The sequence below is a fragment of the Echinops telfairi genome, unplaced genomic scaffold (genome assembly GCF_000313985.2).
Source record: "Echinops telfairi isolate 266 unplaced genomic scaffold, ASM31398v2 ScPeMD7_2010;HRSCAF=2546, whole genome shotgun sequence".
NCBI classification, from domain to species: domain Eukaryota; kingdom Metazoa; phylum Chordata; class Mammalia; order Afrosoricida; family Tenrecidae; genus Echinops; species Echinops telfairi.
Window position 1 is genome coordinate 15,561,981 of NW_022105908.1, and position 18,540 is coordinate 15,580,520.

Below are 18,540 nucleotides of genomic sequence, written 5' to 3' on the forward strand. Positions count from 1 at the left end.
GCAGAAGACCCACATGTCTAAGAAGTGGGGCTTCGTCCACCAAGTTTAATGCTGATGGGTTTGAGGACGTGGTGGCTGCAAAGCACTTCATCCCAGGGGGTCAGGGAGTCAGTCGTGGCCCCTTGGACACGTGCCGGACCCTGCATTCATGAAGGTCTTGGCAGCCCGGTGTCCTTCCTGATCTATGTCCACCAGCAGATGGTACTTCCTGACCCCAACATAAAAAACTAAGAAAGGAGGGGTGGGAGCAGTAAGGAAAGGGCATGAACAGGTGGACAGGAGTCTGGGTGCACAAGAGGGTTCTCACATTTCTTCAACCTCAGGGGGGCCTTCAGGCCCACAGACACTGAGCGGCGGCGTCCGTGCCAGGCTTTGGGCATACGTCCTTCTCCTTGCCCTCCAGTCGTCGGTGCCCCTGTGTGGCTCTCAGAACCGCCCGTAGGTTCCAGAGGTGGTCTTGGTGGTGCAGAGCGAAGTAGGACCACACCACGAGTGGACTCTGAGCCAGGCATCAGAGCTGCCTCCCGGCCGTTGAGCAATCCTATTCTCACACCAGGCTGGAAAAGGGTTACATGGTTCATCTTGTCCCTAGGACAGCTTTATCTGAGGTCATCTTATTAGCACTTAACCTGTGCTGGGGGGCAGGGCGGGGAGTCCCCTTTGTAGCGGTTCTGCCACATCATTGTTCACAACACCCCGAAGGTAGACACAACCCATGTGCCGCCCATCAACAGCTGAACGGGGAAGCAAAACGCGGTCTGTCCACCCAGTGGAATACACTCAGCCCCAAAGACCAAGGAGTTGGTCTTCCCCGTGTGTGTGCCACAGCACGCTGCAGACTGGAGACGACCACTGGAGATCACACGTGATCTCACATACAGCCAATATCCAGACCACTGGAGATCACATGTGATCTCACATACAGCCAATATCCAGACCACTGGAGATCACACGTGATCTCACATACAGCCAATATCCAGACTAGCCCGACGCGCACAGACACGCGGTGACCGGTGGTTACCCAGGGGTGAGGGGTTGTTGCTGAAGGACCACCGAGTGTCTGTCTGCACTGGTGGTAAGAAGATGTTGGTGATGGCTGCCCAGCGTGGCAAACGCCGCTAGTGTCACTGAAATGTACACTTAGAAATCGCTACAACGGGAAAACCTTTTTTGGGTATTTTTTATTTTTATTTTTTAATGGGGAATTGAGACGAGGTCTTTCCAAGATCATGGTGGCTCCGCAGAGAGAGAAAATGTTTCCAGTAAAGAGCTGACGGTGTAGCCCGGGCTTCGTAGGATTAGAAAGAAGGCTCATTTTACGAGAAATCCGTTGTAAATCACCCCTTGTCTTCAGTGACGTGGAGAAGCAAGGTGGCTCGAGTAGAAGCAGGCGACTGTTCTGACCGGTGCTCTGTCCGCAGACGCTGTCTTAGTCTGCTGACCGTTCTCTCCTCCCACCCAGGGGTTGCTGTGGCCCTCAAGCAAGCCATGACTCCGGAGTTCCGAGCTTATCAGCACCAGGTGGTGGCCAACTGCAAGGCCCTGTCCCAGGCCCTGACAGAGCTGGGTTACAGCATCGTAACAGGTAACTCACAAAAGCAGTATTGTGCTGTGTGGCAGCCCCGACCCTCGCCAGGTGCCCCCGACCTCGTCCCAGCACAGGGTGGTCTATGGGCAGTTGTCAGAGATCCTCTCTCATCAGCCATGTGAGGGCTTAGGACCACTCCCCAAGTCAGCACGCTCTCGGGCTAGAGGGCTTCCCCTTCACTCAGACAGTGCTGGCTCCCTCTGCGCCGTCGTTAGTTAGCAGCTCTGAGAAGAAAGGTAAGTATATATGTCTCTGAGGGTCAGAGGTTGAACGCCCTGCAGCTCGTTTGTGGCAGGGTTCGGATTTGGAAGAAGGCAGGGCTGGAGAGGCTTGCTGTATGGAATTGCCTCACGCGTTCCCAAGGTAAGGTCTCTTGCTGAGGGTGAAGGTAGAGGGGATCCCAGGTCACTGTTTGTCAAGCTTAGACAGCCACGTGAGACCCCCAGGCTCTGGTTAAAAGGTAGGTTCGGATTCGGATCAAGAGTGCTAGCAGTGTAGCAGGTTACCTAGCGAGTCAATGACCGCAGGTCAGTAGTTAGAACCTACCAGCCACTCGGAGGAAGGGTGAGGCTTTCTGCTCCGATGAAGATGTGGGACGCCTTGCAAACTCACAGGGGCTGTTCTGCTGTCTTGTAGGGTCGCTGTGAGTTGGAATTGGCTCAGTGGCAGTGGCGGGGACCCACGTGTGGTCTGGGAACCACACTTGGAGATGCAAGGTTGTAGGCCAAACTCTTTCCCAAACACCCCCCCCACCCAACCCCAGACATCTGAGAATAGGCTTGGCAGCCCCCTGGTGATTGAAGAGAGTCTCCCCACCCCTGTGGCCTCGCTGGCCCACTTTTGCTCTGGTCACTCTTCTCTTTGTTCGCTCTGTCTCCTGAAAACATGAGGTCATGGTGATCCCAACACTAGCCCAGTTGGTACATTCTGACGCCACACCTACCCACTGCCACAGAATTGACTGTGGCACTTAGCAACCCTGCCGGACAGAGGAGTGCGCCCTAGGGATTCCGGGGCTGTAAGCACAAGATCCACTGCCTTATCCAGGCTTCCCGACAACCTTGTGAACTGATGGTCTGTTTTGCAAATGGGCATCTGAGGGTCCAAAACGTTGGGCTTCTTGACACAGCAGAGCTGAGACGGGCACCCTGGGCCTGGAGGCTCTGGTGCTAAGCTCTTGGTTTCAGCTGTATCTTGCGCCTCCTGGAAACACGCCCCAGAGGCTGAGTGCGGCAAGAGCCCCATTGCCACCTGGTCAAGAGCCCTGGTTTAACAAGTCTTGTGTGGGAAGATCCAGAAGCTCAAAAAGTGGGTGCAAGTGTGGACGGGCCCCTGCGCGACCATGGGTTGGTTCTGCAGAGCTCTCTCTGCCTCAGTGTCTCCCCCCCCCCCCCCCCCCCCCCCCCCAACGCCTCACCTCCATGCAGGAGGCAGGGTGAACCGTGACAGACCAGCACCGCGGCTGGGTAGGCGAAGGGTGACTCAGAGCTGCTCTGCCACCATTAGAGGCGGTGGCAGCATGGCCTGTGCACGTCCCTAACTAGGCCATACAGGTGGCCTTTGACTGCTTTCAGGGACACTTGCGAAATCGCCCATTATAACCTGGGAGAAATCAGATGCCACACCGAGCATGCTGTTGCTAGAGCGGACATTTTACCGCTCAGCCTCCTGTCCCTCCTCTGATTGATCACCTCGTCTTAAACTACTTTGCCCTCTCTCTCAAATTCCTAGCCTTTGGAGTATTGTTTTCGTGAGCTGCTGGTGGTAGCTCCTACTGAGTCTGCCCCCAAGTGGCGGAGACCCCATGTACAACGGCCGGCAGGTCTGCACCTGCTGCATCATCAGTTGCAGATCAGACCATTGTGAGCCACGGGGGTTTTTCATTGGCCGATTGTTGGGAGTAGACTGCCAGGCTGTTCTAGTCTGTCAGGGTGAAAGCCTTTCTGAAGTCTGCTCAGCACCATAGCAGATCATAAGCCTCCATTGACAGGGCAGTGGTCACGCAAGGTGTACTGGCCAGGCAGCAAACCCAGGTCTCCCACATGGAAGGTGAGGATTCTACAACAGAACCATCCCACCGCGTGGTTTTGGCATGGGATGAAAATCTCCTGGAGGATGTGGTAGATGCTCACTCCTCGTTCGACCACATCTGCTGCAATCTCCTTCGCACGTTTCTTCGGTTTCTCTCCCTTTGGCGACGTCTGCCTGCTGCTCTAGACCCACCTTTGTTTCCAGGGGGCTCTGACAACCATTTGATTCTTGTGGATCTCCGGTCCAAAGGCACTGATGGCGGAAGGGCTGAGAAGGTGCTGGAAGCCTGTTCTATTGCCTGCAACAAGAACACCTGTCCAGGTGAGACTCCTCGTTGGCCTCTTCCACCCATCTCCTGCCTGCCTTTCTCCAGGGCCGCTGAGGGGAGTTACACTATCCTGCCTGGGAACTAAATCCAGGCGCTCTCCTGGGCCCTCCTACAGACTCGGCCGTCACCCTGGCCGGGAGCAGGTCAGCCTAGGATGGGGTTCTTGGAGAAGCATGTTCATTTGTGTGAGAGGAGGTGGGGGCTAAGTAGGCACGTGGCTTAAGAAAATGTTTGAGATGTGCCCCCGGACCAGCCAGGTGTCAGCATCATCTTCAGCCTGATTACGATTGAAAACAAACTTGCTGCCATCCCTAGAGGACAGGGGAGAACTGCCCCTACGGGTCTCTGAGACCAACTCTTTAAGGGACTAGAAAGCCTATCTTCTGCAGAGCCGCTGGCGGTTTGACTGCTGACCCTGCAGTGCGTAGCCCACCAGGGCTCCATTTAAAAATGGGGCACCCAAGGGGCTCAAGCAGAAAGAAAATGGTATGGAAGTGATGATGGCAACATATGTCTAAGTGTGCTTAGTACAATTGGATGATGGATTGTCATAAGATCTGTAAGAGCCCCCCCCAGTAAAATGATTAAAAAATTTTAAATAAATAGGCACCCAAATGTGTTCCTCCTTCCTATGGCTGGGCTTGGCCCCTAGTCTGAGTCCGTGGTACTCCTCTTGCTAGACCCAGTCTGTACCCCAGGGCCATGGGTACATGCTTGGTCGCAAGTTGGATGGTGATTAAGGACGGAACCCCATTTATCTTGAAAGGGGACAAAAGCGCCCTCCGGCCCAGTGGACTGAGACTGGGCACCCCGGCACTGACGTCCCGAGGACTCCTGGAAGAAGAATTCCGGCAAGTCGCCCACTTTATCCACAGAGGTAAGGGGCACCAAGCGGGGGTCTGCCTGGTGGCGGTTCAGAACATGACCACGGGGGTGCCCAGCAGCAGCCACGGAGGACGTTTCGGTCTCGAGGTCAAGTGTCAGGGCCAGGGGAGAGCCACAATCATTTGAGCAAAGCATTCTGAGGGCCTTCCGTTGGTTCTGGTGTCTGCCCAAGGAAGTGTGTCTCCAAGAATCTTTGCTGAGGTCCGCATTCGCGCCTAGAGGAGGACATTGTGACAGATGTGCTTGGGACTCAGGCCCCGATCTCCCCTTTCCTGCCTCCAAGCACCGTGCTTCTCTTCTGCCCCCGGGGCGGTGGCCGCAGCGGGAGCACAGCTGCTAGCCCAGGTGCCTTTGTGTCTCTCCAACGCAGGGATAGAGCTGACGCTGCAGATTCAGAAAGAGATGGGCACCAAGGCCACCCTGAAGGAATTCCGGGAGAAGCTGGCGGGTGACGAGAAGCACCAGCGTGCCGTCAGTGCCCTCCGGAAGGATGTGGAGAGCTTTGCTGCCCTCTTCCCTCTGCCTGGCCTGCCTGACTCCTAAAGGGGCTGCCTGCTCCTTGTCTCCCTCCCCTAGTGCAGCACAGAGCCGGGAGGGTGGGCACCACCAAGGAGCCAAAGAGCTGCCCCGGTAGGGACCCTAGTCGCTAGTCTGTATCCTCGGAGTGGGCTCGCTTCTGAGCCCTCTTCAGGTATCTTCTTCACAAATCATGGTGGGTGTAACGACTATTCTGGGACACTGATTCTGGGGCAGGTTGTTAAAGGGCTTAAGTTTAAACCGCGATGAGAAAAAAAAAATTTAAACCGCAATGTCACACAGCTATTCCCCCCGACTCTTAGAACACAGGAAATACTGTGAAGCCAGTTGGCCTTCATGCCCTTGGACTTGGATGGACATAGGTGTCAGGCAAAACTTTTAGACTCGGCATTCTGATGGTTACTGGGCCTTCCCTGGACTTGCTGTGGCAGATCACACTTGCCAAGGTGGCAAGCTGGCCAGAGCTGCCCATTCTCACTATTCTGGTCCCCTGACAGGGTTACCCAAGGAAAGCAGGATCCGGATCCCTCTAAGGAAAGATGGGAGGTCTGCAGCTGCTCCTCTGTGCTGTGTTCACTGAACCAGAGCCCCAAGTTAGACGAGCCATGCAAGGTGCCACCCCAAAGGTGGTGCGACAACAGCCGGTGATCTTAGCCCTCCACATCCACCAAGGCCTGGGGGCAGAGTGGCCAAGTGCCCCAGGAGCATCCTCCCCCAACCCCCGCAGGCATCTCAGCAGCAGGGAGAGCCTTCTGTGGTCAGTCAGGAGACTAAACATCGCCTCCTCGCCTTCCCACAGAAACGTGATTTCTCACAAAGCTGAGGTCAAAACATGGGTGGCCATAAGTTTTTAATCACTGAACATCTACAGGAATGATAGCTTTGAAAAATACAACCAGTTTTTTGTATTTCAAAAATAGCTGAACTCAAATAAATTAAATTTTTCAAAAAGTACACTTCTCATACTATTTATTTGGCATTTCCTCTGGTTAAACTCTTGTCCAGCGACACCTATCAAATGGAACCACGCACGTCAGGTGAACCCCTCCCACGGGCCACTTCGTGAGAACCTGGCGCTGCTAGCATGGTGAGGCAGTCCCAACAGGACAGAGAAACATGCAGTGATAAAATCGCTTTCGAAAAAAGTCACAAGACATGACTTCATCCCAGACTGTTTTTCACCGCGACCTTAAGGCAGCATTGACTTCCATTGAGCCTGCATGTCCACCCATGTCGGTCAGAGGCGTGCCCTGTAGCGCTGCCTCCCCAGCGTCACCATGCAGCACAGGCCCAGTGATGCTGGGTGGTTCTCACTCTGGGGGGGCAGGGCAGATGCTGCAGTCACCGGGATGTGCCAAACTCCGGATCTCAGCCTGCAAGGGAAGCACTGTTATGCTGCCAGAACATCACCATTGAGGGCCTTGACTAGGCCCCGGCGGTGGGGATGTTGCCAGGAGGCCCTACTGTATGGGGCAGAGTGCATGCCCTTCACAGTAGCTGAGCCAGGTCCCATGCTTCCAGGTGGGTTTGCTGCCCAGTTTCAACACCTCCCGCTTGTCTGCCTCCCTGCGGCTTCATCCAACCTGATAAAGATGGGTTACACCAGTGCTCAATAGGGACAGCCCAGAAGGGACCCCAGATCTGGTCCCTTTATACTACAGTTGGGAGGCAGCAGACCGTTGGCTGGTGTCCTTGGGGGGGGGGGGCAAAAGCCAGACCCATCAGATTGCTCCCAGAGGAAGGCCAGTCCCTCCCATGGCTAGGCACACCCACCACAAATTCTCCACTAAAGATGAGCTGCTTGCCTTGCAGACAGACAGCGCCACTAGAGGCTAGCTGGGCATGCCACACTGGGGGTGGGGAACATGTTTGCAGTGGTGACGTGGGCAGTCTGCACACAAGATGTCCAGTGTGCAGTGTTTTCTGCCTTGAGCAACACTGCGGGAGCCACAGCAGCCCCAACAGTGGCCGGGAAGGCACATCCCTCAGCCTCTGGGGCTTGGACAGGAGACTGGGACTGAACCAACAACGCTTTGGGCAGAGTCACTAGTCTGAAACAAATGCCAGGAAGGGTAGGGGTGGCAGGTGAGCTACAGTGGGCCATCCTGTGCTGCCAGCCTCATCCTAGATTACAGAAAGGTCTCAACTTCTAAAATCCCCTATCTCCGCCATGGGAGCAAAGGCTTCCAGGAAAATAGGTGTCAGGCTAGGGTTACCTATCACACGGGCTCGATGGCTACAATGGAGCTTCTAAAACCACGAGGGCCTCACTGCGAGTTGATCAGTCTCCTCTTCCCATGGACAACTCGTCAAAGGGGGTGGGCAGGAGGCGGGTAACAGCTTCTAAGTGAAGTTGAAATAAACCTCAGACAAGCACGGGGTTTCAGTGCCTGGCCTAGAACATGACAGTGGTGACTCAAGAAGTCATAAATGGCAGGCACTGTTGTTTTCTGAAACTTTTTTTTTTTTTTGGATGCTTTATTATGACTTATTCACCTATTTCTAAAGGAAAAACCACCAGTGGAATTTCTGGGAAAGATCAGCCCCAATGCATCGGTCTCCCCACTGCCGACAGTTTTAGATGCAAGACTTTCCTAGTAGCTCTGAATGGCGCCGGGCTGGGAGGAAGCAGAGCTGCGAGGCTTTGAACACCTCTGCCTGAACTCAAGCCTCGGATCAGCACCCCTTCATGAACTAGGTTTCTGGCATCCAGTCATCCTTTGAAACTGCCACACCAAAAAGGTACTTTTTTAACCAACGTGAAATCCTGCGGATCAACTACTGTTCAGTATTCAGCAATGCCACCTTCCCAGTGATGAGAACTCAGGTGAGATACACTCCTGGTTTGCCCCTCTGTGCACAGGAAAACAGCTCTGTTCACCCTAACTGGTCTTTTACTGAGAGCCCTGTCAACCTTCTGAATTGCCCTCGGGTCTCTGGGCGAACACCCTTCAAAGCAGCTGTCCGCAGAGATCACTGCAGGGCACGGCTTTAGCTCTTCTAGAAGGCCCAGGATGGCTGCATTTCAGCATTGGCCAGACGCGAATCGGCTGCCTGTGCGTTTCTCAGTGAGCAGCCCCGTGAGTGCAGGCGTCCACGTTGCTGCAGGCGTGGGGACAAAACAGTGGTGGGAGTGCCAGCAGTCACGTTCTTGTCGCTTGGACTCCACAGACCTTTAAGATAAAACAGTGCACCGCCATGCCCTCGGATGCATGAGACAGCTGTTGACTACCCAGTTAGGAATGAAGCAGCACTTAAATACCAGGGAGGGGCAGGGCGACAGGGGAAGGTGACGGCAGAATTGGCCTTCTGTGCAAACAGTGGACACTTCACAGCGAGACGGCAGCCACCCGTCTGTGAACACAGAGGGGCACAGGTACAAAGGGAGTGATGCAGTGTGGGCAATGCCATCTGCCACAAAAGGTCTTGATGGCAGCCTCGTGCAGAGCCACTGCCCTGCAAGGGAAGAGGGGCTGCTGGCTGGACGCCCACAGTGCTTCTGTGCAGACACCTGTGTGACGGAGGGTGGCAAGCAGGCCCTGGCTATGTGCGGCATCCCTCGGTGACCTCAATGGTGCTACCCAAAGGTGGGCCAGTGACACTGCAGGCAGTGCTCAGTAAATGCACATGTACACATGGCCAGGAGCAGCCACTGCGGCCGATTCAGGCCCAGCCATCACCTTTTGTCTCGGAACAAACTAAGAAGCAGCAGTAAGACCTGAAGTTTTCCCCAATTACGGGGAAAACCCGCTTTTAAAAAATGCTCTAAAACCGCAGTTATAGGAACTCCTCCCTTGACAGGCTTGGTGTTGATCCTACAAGGAACCACTGGGAGGAGGGAGGGCTGCAGGTCATGGTCGAGGTGGGTAAGCGGGGAGAATGGGTGGACTTTCTTTAGTGGCAAAATGCCTTCTGTGAAGATGGGACTTAGGTGGGGAAGGGCAGTGGAGGCAGAGAAAGGAGCCTGGCTTCTACAGGAAATCTCTCCCACAATCACTGCTGGGGAGTGGGCAAAATGCTGTCAGACCCCATCCATGCGAGGTAGTACTGTGGTTGCAAGATGAGCGGACTGGAGAGTGTGTGAGAGGGGGGTGGCCGGGGTGGGGGGCTGTTGCTGATTTTGAATATTTCTGCAGACCTTTTATGAAAGGAAAGTGATGGCTCCCTCTGGCGGGAAAGACTGGTGGGTGCAGCACACCCGTAATGAAGAGGACAGTGGGGACAGCCGCAGGCAGCCCTGCCCTGCCTGCCCCTGGGTGCTTTGCCTCTCAGAGCACAGCCTCTTCCATCAGGACCCAGCAGCTCAGGCCCAGACATCGTGTTTGCCGGTATCTCTGAGGGAGGAAACCAGGACAGGAAGTGCTCACCCCTTCTCTCATTCTCTGCAGTGCAGGGCCCAGAAAGCTGTGAGGTCCACAGACGTTGCAGCTGGGGGGCCAGCTCACCCCTCGTCCTCACTTGTTCAGGGGTTCCAGCTGGGTGTGAATGAGGCCGTGTGTTCTGTGGTTCCGACTTCCACCTGCTCATTCTGACACCCCTGTGTCAGCAGGTGCTGATCATGACTGAGCTTCTCCATTGAGCCTCTGGTCTCCCACGCCTTGCCCACCCACCTGAGGGATTGCTGATTCTCCTTCACTGGTACCAGTTCTCAGGAAGCCAAGGGCCACCCCCAATCTTGTGCCTGTTACTGCCCTTCCAGACATCTTCCGAGAGAACCAGGCTCTCCTCTCCGCCCTTAGCCATCCTTCCAGCTGCCCAGAATCCTAAGAGTCACAGTGGTCCACTTGATTTCCTTCCCGCTGATGCCACCAGAAGTCTATCAGCAATCAAGCTCAGGTTAACTGCTTGGTCAGGCCAACCACGCTCCCCTCCCAAAACCTCTCTGCCCTGAGTCACAGGTCTTGGTCACAAGGCTGGGACCAACCTCAGATTTTATACAAAAAGCTGGGGACATAGTCAAACCTGAGCACGGGGTGGCCAATCCCCGGAGACTCCTGTATGTACTGCAGCTTCAGCAGCTCAGCCAGGTACTGAACCACTTTAACATCCTCATTCACCAGGCCCAGATTCAGCTTTAGGAAGCTCATCTGGCGACTGGCCACCAGTTCCTGTGTCTCCCGGTCCTGGGCAGGCAGATGCAGGTGGTGGCAGAAGGTGTACAGGAAGGCCTTGGAGCAGAGCTGGGTGAGCATGCTCTGGACATGCATGTAGTAGGTGCTGCCCCGCTTGATCTGGGTGCGATGGTCAGCCAGCCGGGGCACAAGGGTACCTCTGTACAGTGGGCAGCGCAGGGTCTTGTTGTCCAGATCCAGGATGCTCGTGTAGCGGCTATAGCGGCTCAGGGCCTGCAGGGTGCCAGCACTGGCAGGGGAGGCCACTCTGAAACAGACAAGCACAGGTCAGCAGGAAGTGAAGAGCAGAGGACAGAGGCAGAGGCAGCTCCACCCACCAGCACTTGCTGACTTTCTGGAAGACAAATCCGATTGATTACCGTGATTTTCAGATAGCTCCAAACATTTAGGCAGAGCCTGCAAGCCCTTCCTGGACTGACTCCTAGTCACATCTGAGGCTTCACCCATGGGCTCCCTACCTGGGCTGCACTTTCTGTAGGGCCTCAAGCCCTGGAGCTGTTTATCCTGCCTAGAATCACCCTTTGTACTTGCTTTATTCCAGCTGGTCACTGGGAACTTTTCCCAGCCTTCCCGCACCTGCACCCTGGAATAAATGTCTCTTATGCGCGGGCCTCTTCTTTGCTGTGTGACTTTGGCAACATTGCTGAGCCTCTTAGAGACTCATCTACAGGACGGAGGCTAACAGTACCTACACCTTATGAGGTTGCTGCTGGGATTAAATGAGCTGTACTCACAGTGGTGCCTGGACCCTTGTTGTGAGGTGCCGAGTCTGTTGTGACTCAGAGTAACCCGATGTACAACAGAACAAGACACTGCCCCATCCTCACAATCGTTCTCATGTTTGAGCCCGTTGCTGCAGCCAGTGTGTCAATCCCCAAAAAGGCCTTCCTCCTTTTTGCTGTCCCTCTACTTTAACAGGCATGATGTCCTTTCCAAGGACTGCTCTCTCCTGGTAACATGTGCCAAGTATGTGAGACTAAGTCTCGCCAACCTTGCTTCTAAGGCAGTGGTTTTCAACCTTCCTACTGCTGCGACCCTTTAATACAGTTCCTCATGTTGTGACCCCCACCTCCCCAACCATAAAATTATTTTCGTTGCTAGTTCATAACTGTCATTTTGCTACTATTAGGAATCGGGCAACCCAAAGGGGTCGCGACCCACAGCTTGAGAACTGCTGCTCTAAGGAGCTTTCGAGCTATACTTCCTGGCTCTTACTAGGAGCTAAGTGCTAGCCCTGATTATCATTACTATTACTTACAGCCTGGCACTTACCAGGGTACTTCTAAAGGTAGGGTCAGGGCTGCTTGGGTCAGAGGCCCCCACTGCCTGATACAGGCAGGAAGCATGCTCCCATGAAGAGAGAAAGTCAAAGTGGTCAGCCTTAACATGCTGCTTCGTAAACTGCCTCCTCTAGACTAGTTTTCGCAAGGCTGGCATGATCTTGTAAAGCAGCAGTTTGCAACCTGTGTGTCGTGACCCCTTTGGGAGTCGAATGACCCTTTCACAGGGGTCGCCCGATTCCTAACAGTAGCAAAGTGACAGCTATCAAGTAGCAATGAAAATAATTTTATGGTTGGGGGTCACCACAACATGAGGAACTGTATTAAAGGGTCACGGCATTAGGAAAGTTGAGAACCACTTCTACAGAGTCTGAGAAAGAGCCAGATGATCAGACTGTCTAGCACACCTCTGAAAAAAACCTAAGGAATTTTTTAAAAGAATCTGACAGTAACTTGGGGCCAACATTTTTTCCCTTTTGAGTTTTGCTCTCTTTTCATACACCTCACAAGTATTAATCGCATGTGAATGGAATGAAAACAAGCCTGGAATTCTTGTCCTAAACGGGATGTTTGGTTGGGAGGAGACCTGCACGCAGGGTCCCGACGGGATGGAAACATGGCCAAGGTGGCATTGGAGAAAGCAGAAAGCCCTCCAGACCCAGGCAAGAGCCAGCTCAGGGTCCCAGAGGTGGGAGACAAAGACTGCAGAGGCGGTGTCTGGGGGCACAAGCATTGCAGAGCCCTAGTGGGAAGCTTGAAGGTGACCTCAGCTCTGTGCTGGCAGCGACTGTGGGTGTGGCTTGGCACCTTTTTCTACACCAGGCTTTCTACACCACGTACCTGAGCCCTCTCACCTCCAGGCAGTGCGTACTGTCAGCCCCACTCTCAGAGGCATTTACGAACTCTGGCGAATGCGGGAATAAGTGACCTGACTGACGTTTGCACAACAGCCCAGGGGCAGCCTAGGGCTGGCACTCACCCCACCTCCCAAGTCTGCCATACTGCCAAGGACGTAACTCTTGTAGCACTTGACCTCCATTGCTCACCTTCCCCCAGGAATTCTCTGGCCGGGGAGCTGTATCAAGTGCACTTTCACTCCTCTTGGCCTCTCAGCTGATCCTTAGTGACATGTTCCCCAGGGACCGCGGTCCCGTCACCCCCATGCCTGAGCAGGATCCTCTGGGACAGCCATTCCCAATGACTAACATTGGTGCACACTCGGGTTTGAGAAGGAGAGTTTGACGGGAGAAATAATTACTCCCCAATTTGGCATTCTTTGAAAAGATCTCAAGGAACTGTCTCGGTTTCTTTTGGGTTTCTTTGGTGGGGGGTGTCATTGTTTAGAGTCTGTTTTCTGGGCTGTGCTTTAGTCTGGCTGGTGAGAGATCCCACTAGTTAGTTGGGATCAAACGTGAGAGGCCCTTGGACAGACTTAATCACGGGGCAGGTCTTATGAGCTCCAGCTGCAGCTGTGGAAACCTCCTCCCCAGAGTTGCCCAACTGCACGTTCCACAGCCATGACACAGCTGTGTCTGGGATCCGGGCTGACCCTGCAGACCGTGCCCCTCCTACCATCCTGCTGCCATGACAGACTCACCTTGTCATTCTTGCACTGGGCACAGTGCCTGGCACTCAACACACCTCCGTAAATACTTGGCAAATGATCACTCTGATCCAAGCCGCTTACTTCCTAAGGAGGAAACTAAGGCCTAGAATGCTGAAGCCCAAACCCACCCCATGAATGAATTGTCGTTCAGAGGTAGGGTCAGATCGTCCCCTCTCTACTCCCCCTCTACCCCTCGCAGCTACATGACTGTTAGCTGATGCTCAACAAGGGACTCAAACCCTCAGGACTACCCCAGGGTAAAACCTAGCACAACAAGGGCTAGAGAAAGCTCCGTGGGACTTCCCTAAGAGGGGATGATCATCTCATTACTCCTGAAAAATTCAAAGAATTTCTCATTTCATCTGGCAAATTTCACTACATTCCCTGGTTGCGTAGTGGTCACACAGCGGGCTGCTAACTGAAGTCAGCAGTTCTAAGCCACCAGTTGCTCCGAGAGAGAACAAGGACGTTCTACTCCTGTAGAGTTACAATCTCGGGAACTCACAGGGGCCGTTTGAGTTCTGCCCTGTACTATAGGGTCACTTTATGCGTCAGAATCGATCCGCTGGCAGTGAGTTTGGTTTGAGGTACAGAACACGGGAAGGGCAGGCAGTCAAGAGGGACTTTGATTTTACCAACAAGGAGAGCAGAGCTCAGAGAAGGAATGTCAAGTGGCTTGTCTGGCAGTGACTGTGAAGAAGTCATGTAAGGAGGACCATGTCTCGTGTCATGTATCTGTCTAGGACAGTGCACTAGCGTCTGCCCTAGCTGGTTCTCACAAACTGCTTTCTTACTGCAAACGGTAAGGAATTTGGGAAGGCAGCTGCAAACAGCGTTCCCTGGTAGAAAGTAAACAAAAGTGGTACAGGCTGAGATACGGAACTCACGCTCAAGGCTATGAGAAATTCAAGCATGGGAATAGCAAACTTTTCTGGGAACACTGCCAATATTTAGTATTTAAAATAAAGCGCTGTGGTCCGTCAGGGCTGCAGTTTGTACGTCTCTGTCGGTGTCTATTTTGTGCTGCAGTCCAGTAGAGTGTGTGTGTGTGTGTGTCTGTTTGGTTCCATGTTCATTCTCCCTGCTCAAGAAACCGCGGCATCAGACTGAAGGCAGCATAGTGCATGCCCAGGGAAAGAGCCCTTCCCCACTACCACGTCTCACAGTAACCCTATAGGGCCAAGTACAACTGTTCCCTAGTGTTCCTGAGACAAAATCTGCACAGAAGCCGGCAGCCTCATATTTCTTCCACAGAGCAGCTGGTACGTTTGAATCACCGACCTCGTGGTTAGTAGCCCAGTGCCTGACACACAGCACCATCCAGACTCCTTTTTAAGAGTCCCTTGCAAAAAAAACCCCAAATCCTCTGTCACTGAGTCCATTCCAACTGCATATGGTTTCCCAGGCTATACATCTTACAAGAACAGCGCAACTGGTGGATCCGAATCACCGACCTTCCCATCAGCACCCCCAGAGCTCTGTGAATAGCCCCTTAGCAATACTTAATTCATTAAATAGTATTTGCACAGAGGAAACTCCCAAAGCAGAAGTGCACAGCACAGGGAAATGAAATCTAAAGTACTCAAAGGGTAAGACGGGCCTGGTTATTCCATTTCCTCATTCAGACAAGCTCCTTGAGCAAACAGAACAGAAGAACTTCACCTACCACAACCTCTGAGGACATCTTTTCTCAGTCATTTACAGGAAGGACTCGAAGTCTTACAGTGTAGTTATCCTCAAATTTTGCTGTATACAGAAAAAGTTAATGTCTTTCCCCACCCTAACTGATTCAGAGTCTCTAGGAATGGTGCCTGGAGTCTGTGATTTTAAAAATTCTCCAAGTAATTCTGACACAACAGAGTTGCAAACCACTTAGAAAGGCAAGTCAAACACTGAAGTCGAAGGGCAGGGAAGGGGAATGATTTACCAAAAGTACATTAACTCTGTGAGCTGGTAAAGGAAACCATCTAGAAGCCACAGGTCCCTGAATCTGGATCTACCTCGCACAAAGAGATGTGTATTTGAGGTCTCCCTCATCTCTAACTGGACAGAGCCCTTCCCCATTCCGTGTGCCGTTACCTCTGCAGGCCAATCAGCTTCCACTTCTGAAAATCGGTAATGTGCAAAGGGGAGGAGACCCAGTGCTTCACAGGCTTGGCATAGCGGCCATAGTTGGGGACAAAGATGGACAGTGCTGTCACAAGCTTCCTGACGATGGTCTCATCCTCTCCCAGGACCACAAGTGTCCTCCCGCTGAGCAGGGAGTAGATGGCTGGGTGGGCAAAGGGGTACTGGCGGATGAATTTTAAGGCATTCTGGCCAGCCCTCTTTTTGTGTCTCTCAGAAGAGAAGCCGGTGGGATGTGCAGAGGAAGGAGTCCTATGTGAGCTGGTAGAGGCCACACTGCTAACATAGCTGGTAGAATCTGAGTAGTTGTCCAGGCTGGTCTTACTGACATCCCGGCTAGCCGGCAGGCAGCTAGGGTCCAGTTCATAAGGGGGAAAGCTTTCAGAACTGTTATCGCGGGAAGCAGGGTGGACGTTTTCCACTGTAAAGTCCACATGGAACCCTGGGTCTTTCTGCCTGTAGCGTTGTGGGGGGATGCTCACCACACTATTGTCATCAGAGAGCTTGAGGGCTGAAGTGGGAAGTGGCACAAGCAAACTGTCAGTCTCCTTCCCAATACAGCAAGAGGAGTCGGTGTGTGACGGAGCGTTTTCTAAGCTGCCCTCTTCTGCCTCCCCCAGAGCAGGAGGGCGAGTGCTGGCCTCGAAGTGGATGGCTCCCTCACTGTCATCTGGATATGCTTCCTCTTCGTTAATGGCACTTGGGTAGCTGGCCTTAAAGTCTTCAGGGATGAGAGCCTCAGAGGGGCAGGTGCTGAGGACTTCGATACTGTCCTCGCTGATGGTCCTGTGGCTAACCGCCTTGCTCCGGACCACCTGGGGGCTCAGTGGTACTGTGAGGCTAGCCTGGCTGTCAGACTTGGGAAGTACAGACGTGGACTTCTCAGTTCCTAGGACCTCAATGCTTTCACCACTGCTGATACTCCCTTTCATGTCCATATCCAGATAGTCCAAGTTCTCCTGGGGGTCAAAATTGCTCACTTCTGTCACCTCCACTTCCTTGTACTCATTTCCAAGTTCCTGCTCCATCTTGATCAGCACAGACTCCACACTTGATTTGTAAGAACCAACACTGATTAACACTTTGGGAATCAGACATTCTTCCAGAGACCTGGAAGGTGGCCTGTCTTGACTAGGCTCAAGGGGTGCACTACCTTCTTTCTCTACCACCCTGTCAGCAACCTCCACAAAGTCTTCAAAGAGGAAATTTGTGATGTGCTGTTGCTGTAGCAGGACTCTGTCGATCTGGCTGGTCAAGAGGTAGCACAGGTCTCCTCTGAACATGTGCTCAATGTGGCTGAGCTGAGCCAGCGTCTGGGTGAAGTACTCAGTATCGCAGAGCTCTTCCAAGGTCTTCAGCTTCTTGTCAAAACACTTGGTGGACTTGGCTTTGATGAGTTTGGGAGTGTAGTCTGGTCGGCTAGCGTACACTTCTGTGTCCACAGGCTCGTCAGGGTCAGAGGTAGTGGATGCCTGTCCAGCCTGATCCTGGGAGGAGCCCTCTGCCGCCCCAGCACTCAGATCAGACCCCTTCAACTTCCGATAGGGGTATGAACGAATCTGCTTCAGCAGGTCCTGATGTTCAATGATGGACTTCTCCACGCTGGCCAGTTCGTTGGCTTTCTCAATCGCCTGAGATGAATAAAAGCCTTTGTCGTTAGCTTTCTTCTGGATCTCAGTTTCTGTGTGCAGCACTGTCCTGGTGTAATCCAAGTCTCGCAGCTTTTTTTCAAGCTCTCCAGCAAATGCTTTCCTATTACCTGTCTTCAAGCACTCAGAAGCTTTAGAAAATTCAGCCGACAGCTCCTGGAACTGCTGCATGATTTTGTGCTGGTCTGCCGAGATATAAGCCATGCAAAAGGGCCTCACGAAGCCACGGGCCTCCAGGTCATAGAGGGTGAGGTGATGCACGTATGCAAAGGCTCCCTCCTTGGAGTCCCCTAGCACCACCTTGGAGTCCTCCACAAAATTCAGCTTGGGATAGGCCGAGCCAGGGGGATGGCCCACGAAGGAGGCCTGATAATCCACAGACATGATCCGCAGGGAAAAATAATTGAGATCAAAGGTGCCAAACACTTTGGTGTCATTGGGGATAGTCAGCAAGGGTTGCGGTCCCACCTGTTCGGAGAACTCAGAAATGAGAATGAAGTCCCGGGAGAACTTGGCCCCGGACAGTTTGGACCATGGGTTGGCACCCTGGCTGGCGAAGGGGAACAGCGGCACCGAGTACTCCTCGGGCAGGGCCGGCTCATTGTAAGGCTCCTCCTCGTACTCGTCCTCTTTGGTGAAGGCCACCACGTCAGGGGCGCTGATCATATTTCCAGATGTGTGAGGAGAACATGGAGAGGGGCTGAAAAGAAGGCAGTAATCGACGCGGGGAAGCCGGGCCTCTGGAGGAGGAAGCTTAGTCCCGGTGGTCTCGTTTGAGCCCCGAGGAATCCTAGACTGCCCCGGCACACGCGAGGACACAAACTCCCACAGAGATGTCGCTCCTCCGGAGCCCTCGGCGGATTCAGGTACCCCAAGGTCTGTCAGGCTCCGGAACCCACGGAAGGTGGTCGCCCTCCACCTCGGAGGCGATCGCGGCGCGAAGCACCTGCAGCGAGGTCACCGGCGCTGCTCTAAAATCCACCGCGCCGCTAACAGCTCAGCCCGCACGGGTGTCTAGGGACGGACTACGAGCCGTCGCCGGGCTCAGTCAAGCGACTGCCGCCCTCCCGACCGGACAGCAGAAACCGTTGCGGCTCTGGGGACGCCACAGTCGGGCACCAGCTAGCGCGGCGCCGCCATCTTGGTGTCACGTGACCCGCGGCGTTGGCGCCCGTGACCCGGAAGCGTTCGCGTGGACTTCCGGGTACCCAGGGGAAAGGTGGTGCGCGCGCGCGCCGCAGGGGGCGGGGCCGCGGAGCGCTGACTTCGCGGGACGAAACCAGCTCGTTGCCCTGTCGGCTGGCGGAGGACGGCGCGCGCGAGCGTGAGGAGTTGCCCGGGTCCCGCGGCCCGGCGCTCGCCCCGCGGGCTGGTGAG

At 54.0% G+C, this 18,540-nt stretch overlaps 2 protein-coding genes across 3 annotated transcripts in view; one reads left to right on the forward strand and one right to left on the reverse strand.

Moving 5' to 3' along the window:
* SHMT1 (serine hydroxymethyltransferase 1) overlaps positions 1–6,323 on the forward strand; it is a 28,451-nt gene extending 22,128 nt beyond the window's left edge. For both annotated transcript variants that reach the window (XM_004712962.2, XM_045293521.1), the window contains 4 exons: positions 1,463–1,585; positions 3,824–3,940; positions 4,714–4,824; positions 5,203–6,323. In XM_004712962.2, coding sequence (XP_004713019.1) covers positions 1,463–1,585; positions 3,824–3,940; positions 4,714–4,824; positions 5,203–5,375 — 524 coding nt within the window. In that variant the 3' untranslated portion in view covers positions 5,376–6,323. The remainder of the gene's footprint in view (positions 1–1,462; positions 1,586–3,823; positions 3,941–4,713; positions 4,825–5,202) is intronic.
* SMCR8 (SMCR8-C9orf72 complex subunit) lies at positions 6,203–18,272 on the reverse strand. Its single transcript, XM_004712961.2, has 2 exons — positions 15,467–18,272; positions 6,203–10,748 (listed from the first exon to the last, which is right to left on the reverse strand). Exons 1-2 carry the CDS (start codon positions 17,827–17,829, stop codon positions 10,295–10,297), a joined length of 2,817 nt encoding a protein of 938 aa, XP_004713018.1. The 5' UTR covers positions 17,830–18,272; the 3' UTR covers positions 6,203–10,294.
* Positions 18,273–18,540: the final 268 nt, after the last annotated feature.

Coding starts and splice junctions, on each gene's coding strand:
- SMCR8 (XM_004712961.2), bottom strand. CDS start 17,829: ATGATCAGCGCCCCTGACGTGGTGGCCTTCACCAAAGAGGACGAGTAC. Junction 10,749..15,466: donor AAGCTGATTGGCCTGCAGAG/GTAACGGCACAC, acceptor TGTCTGTTTCAG/AGTGGCCTCCCCTGCCAGTG.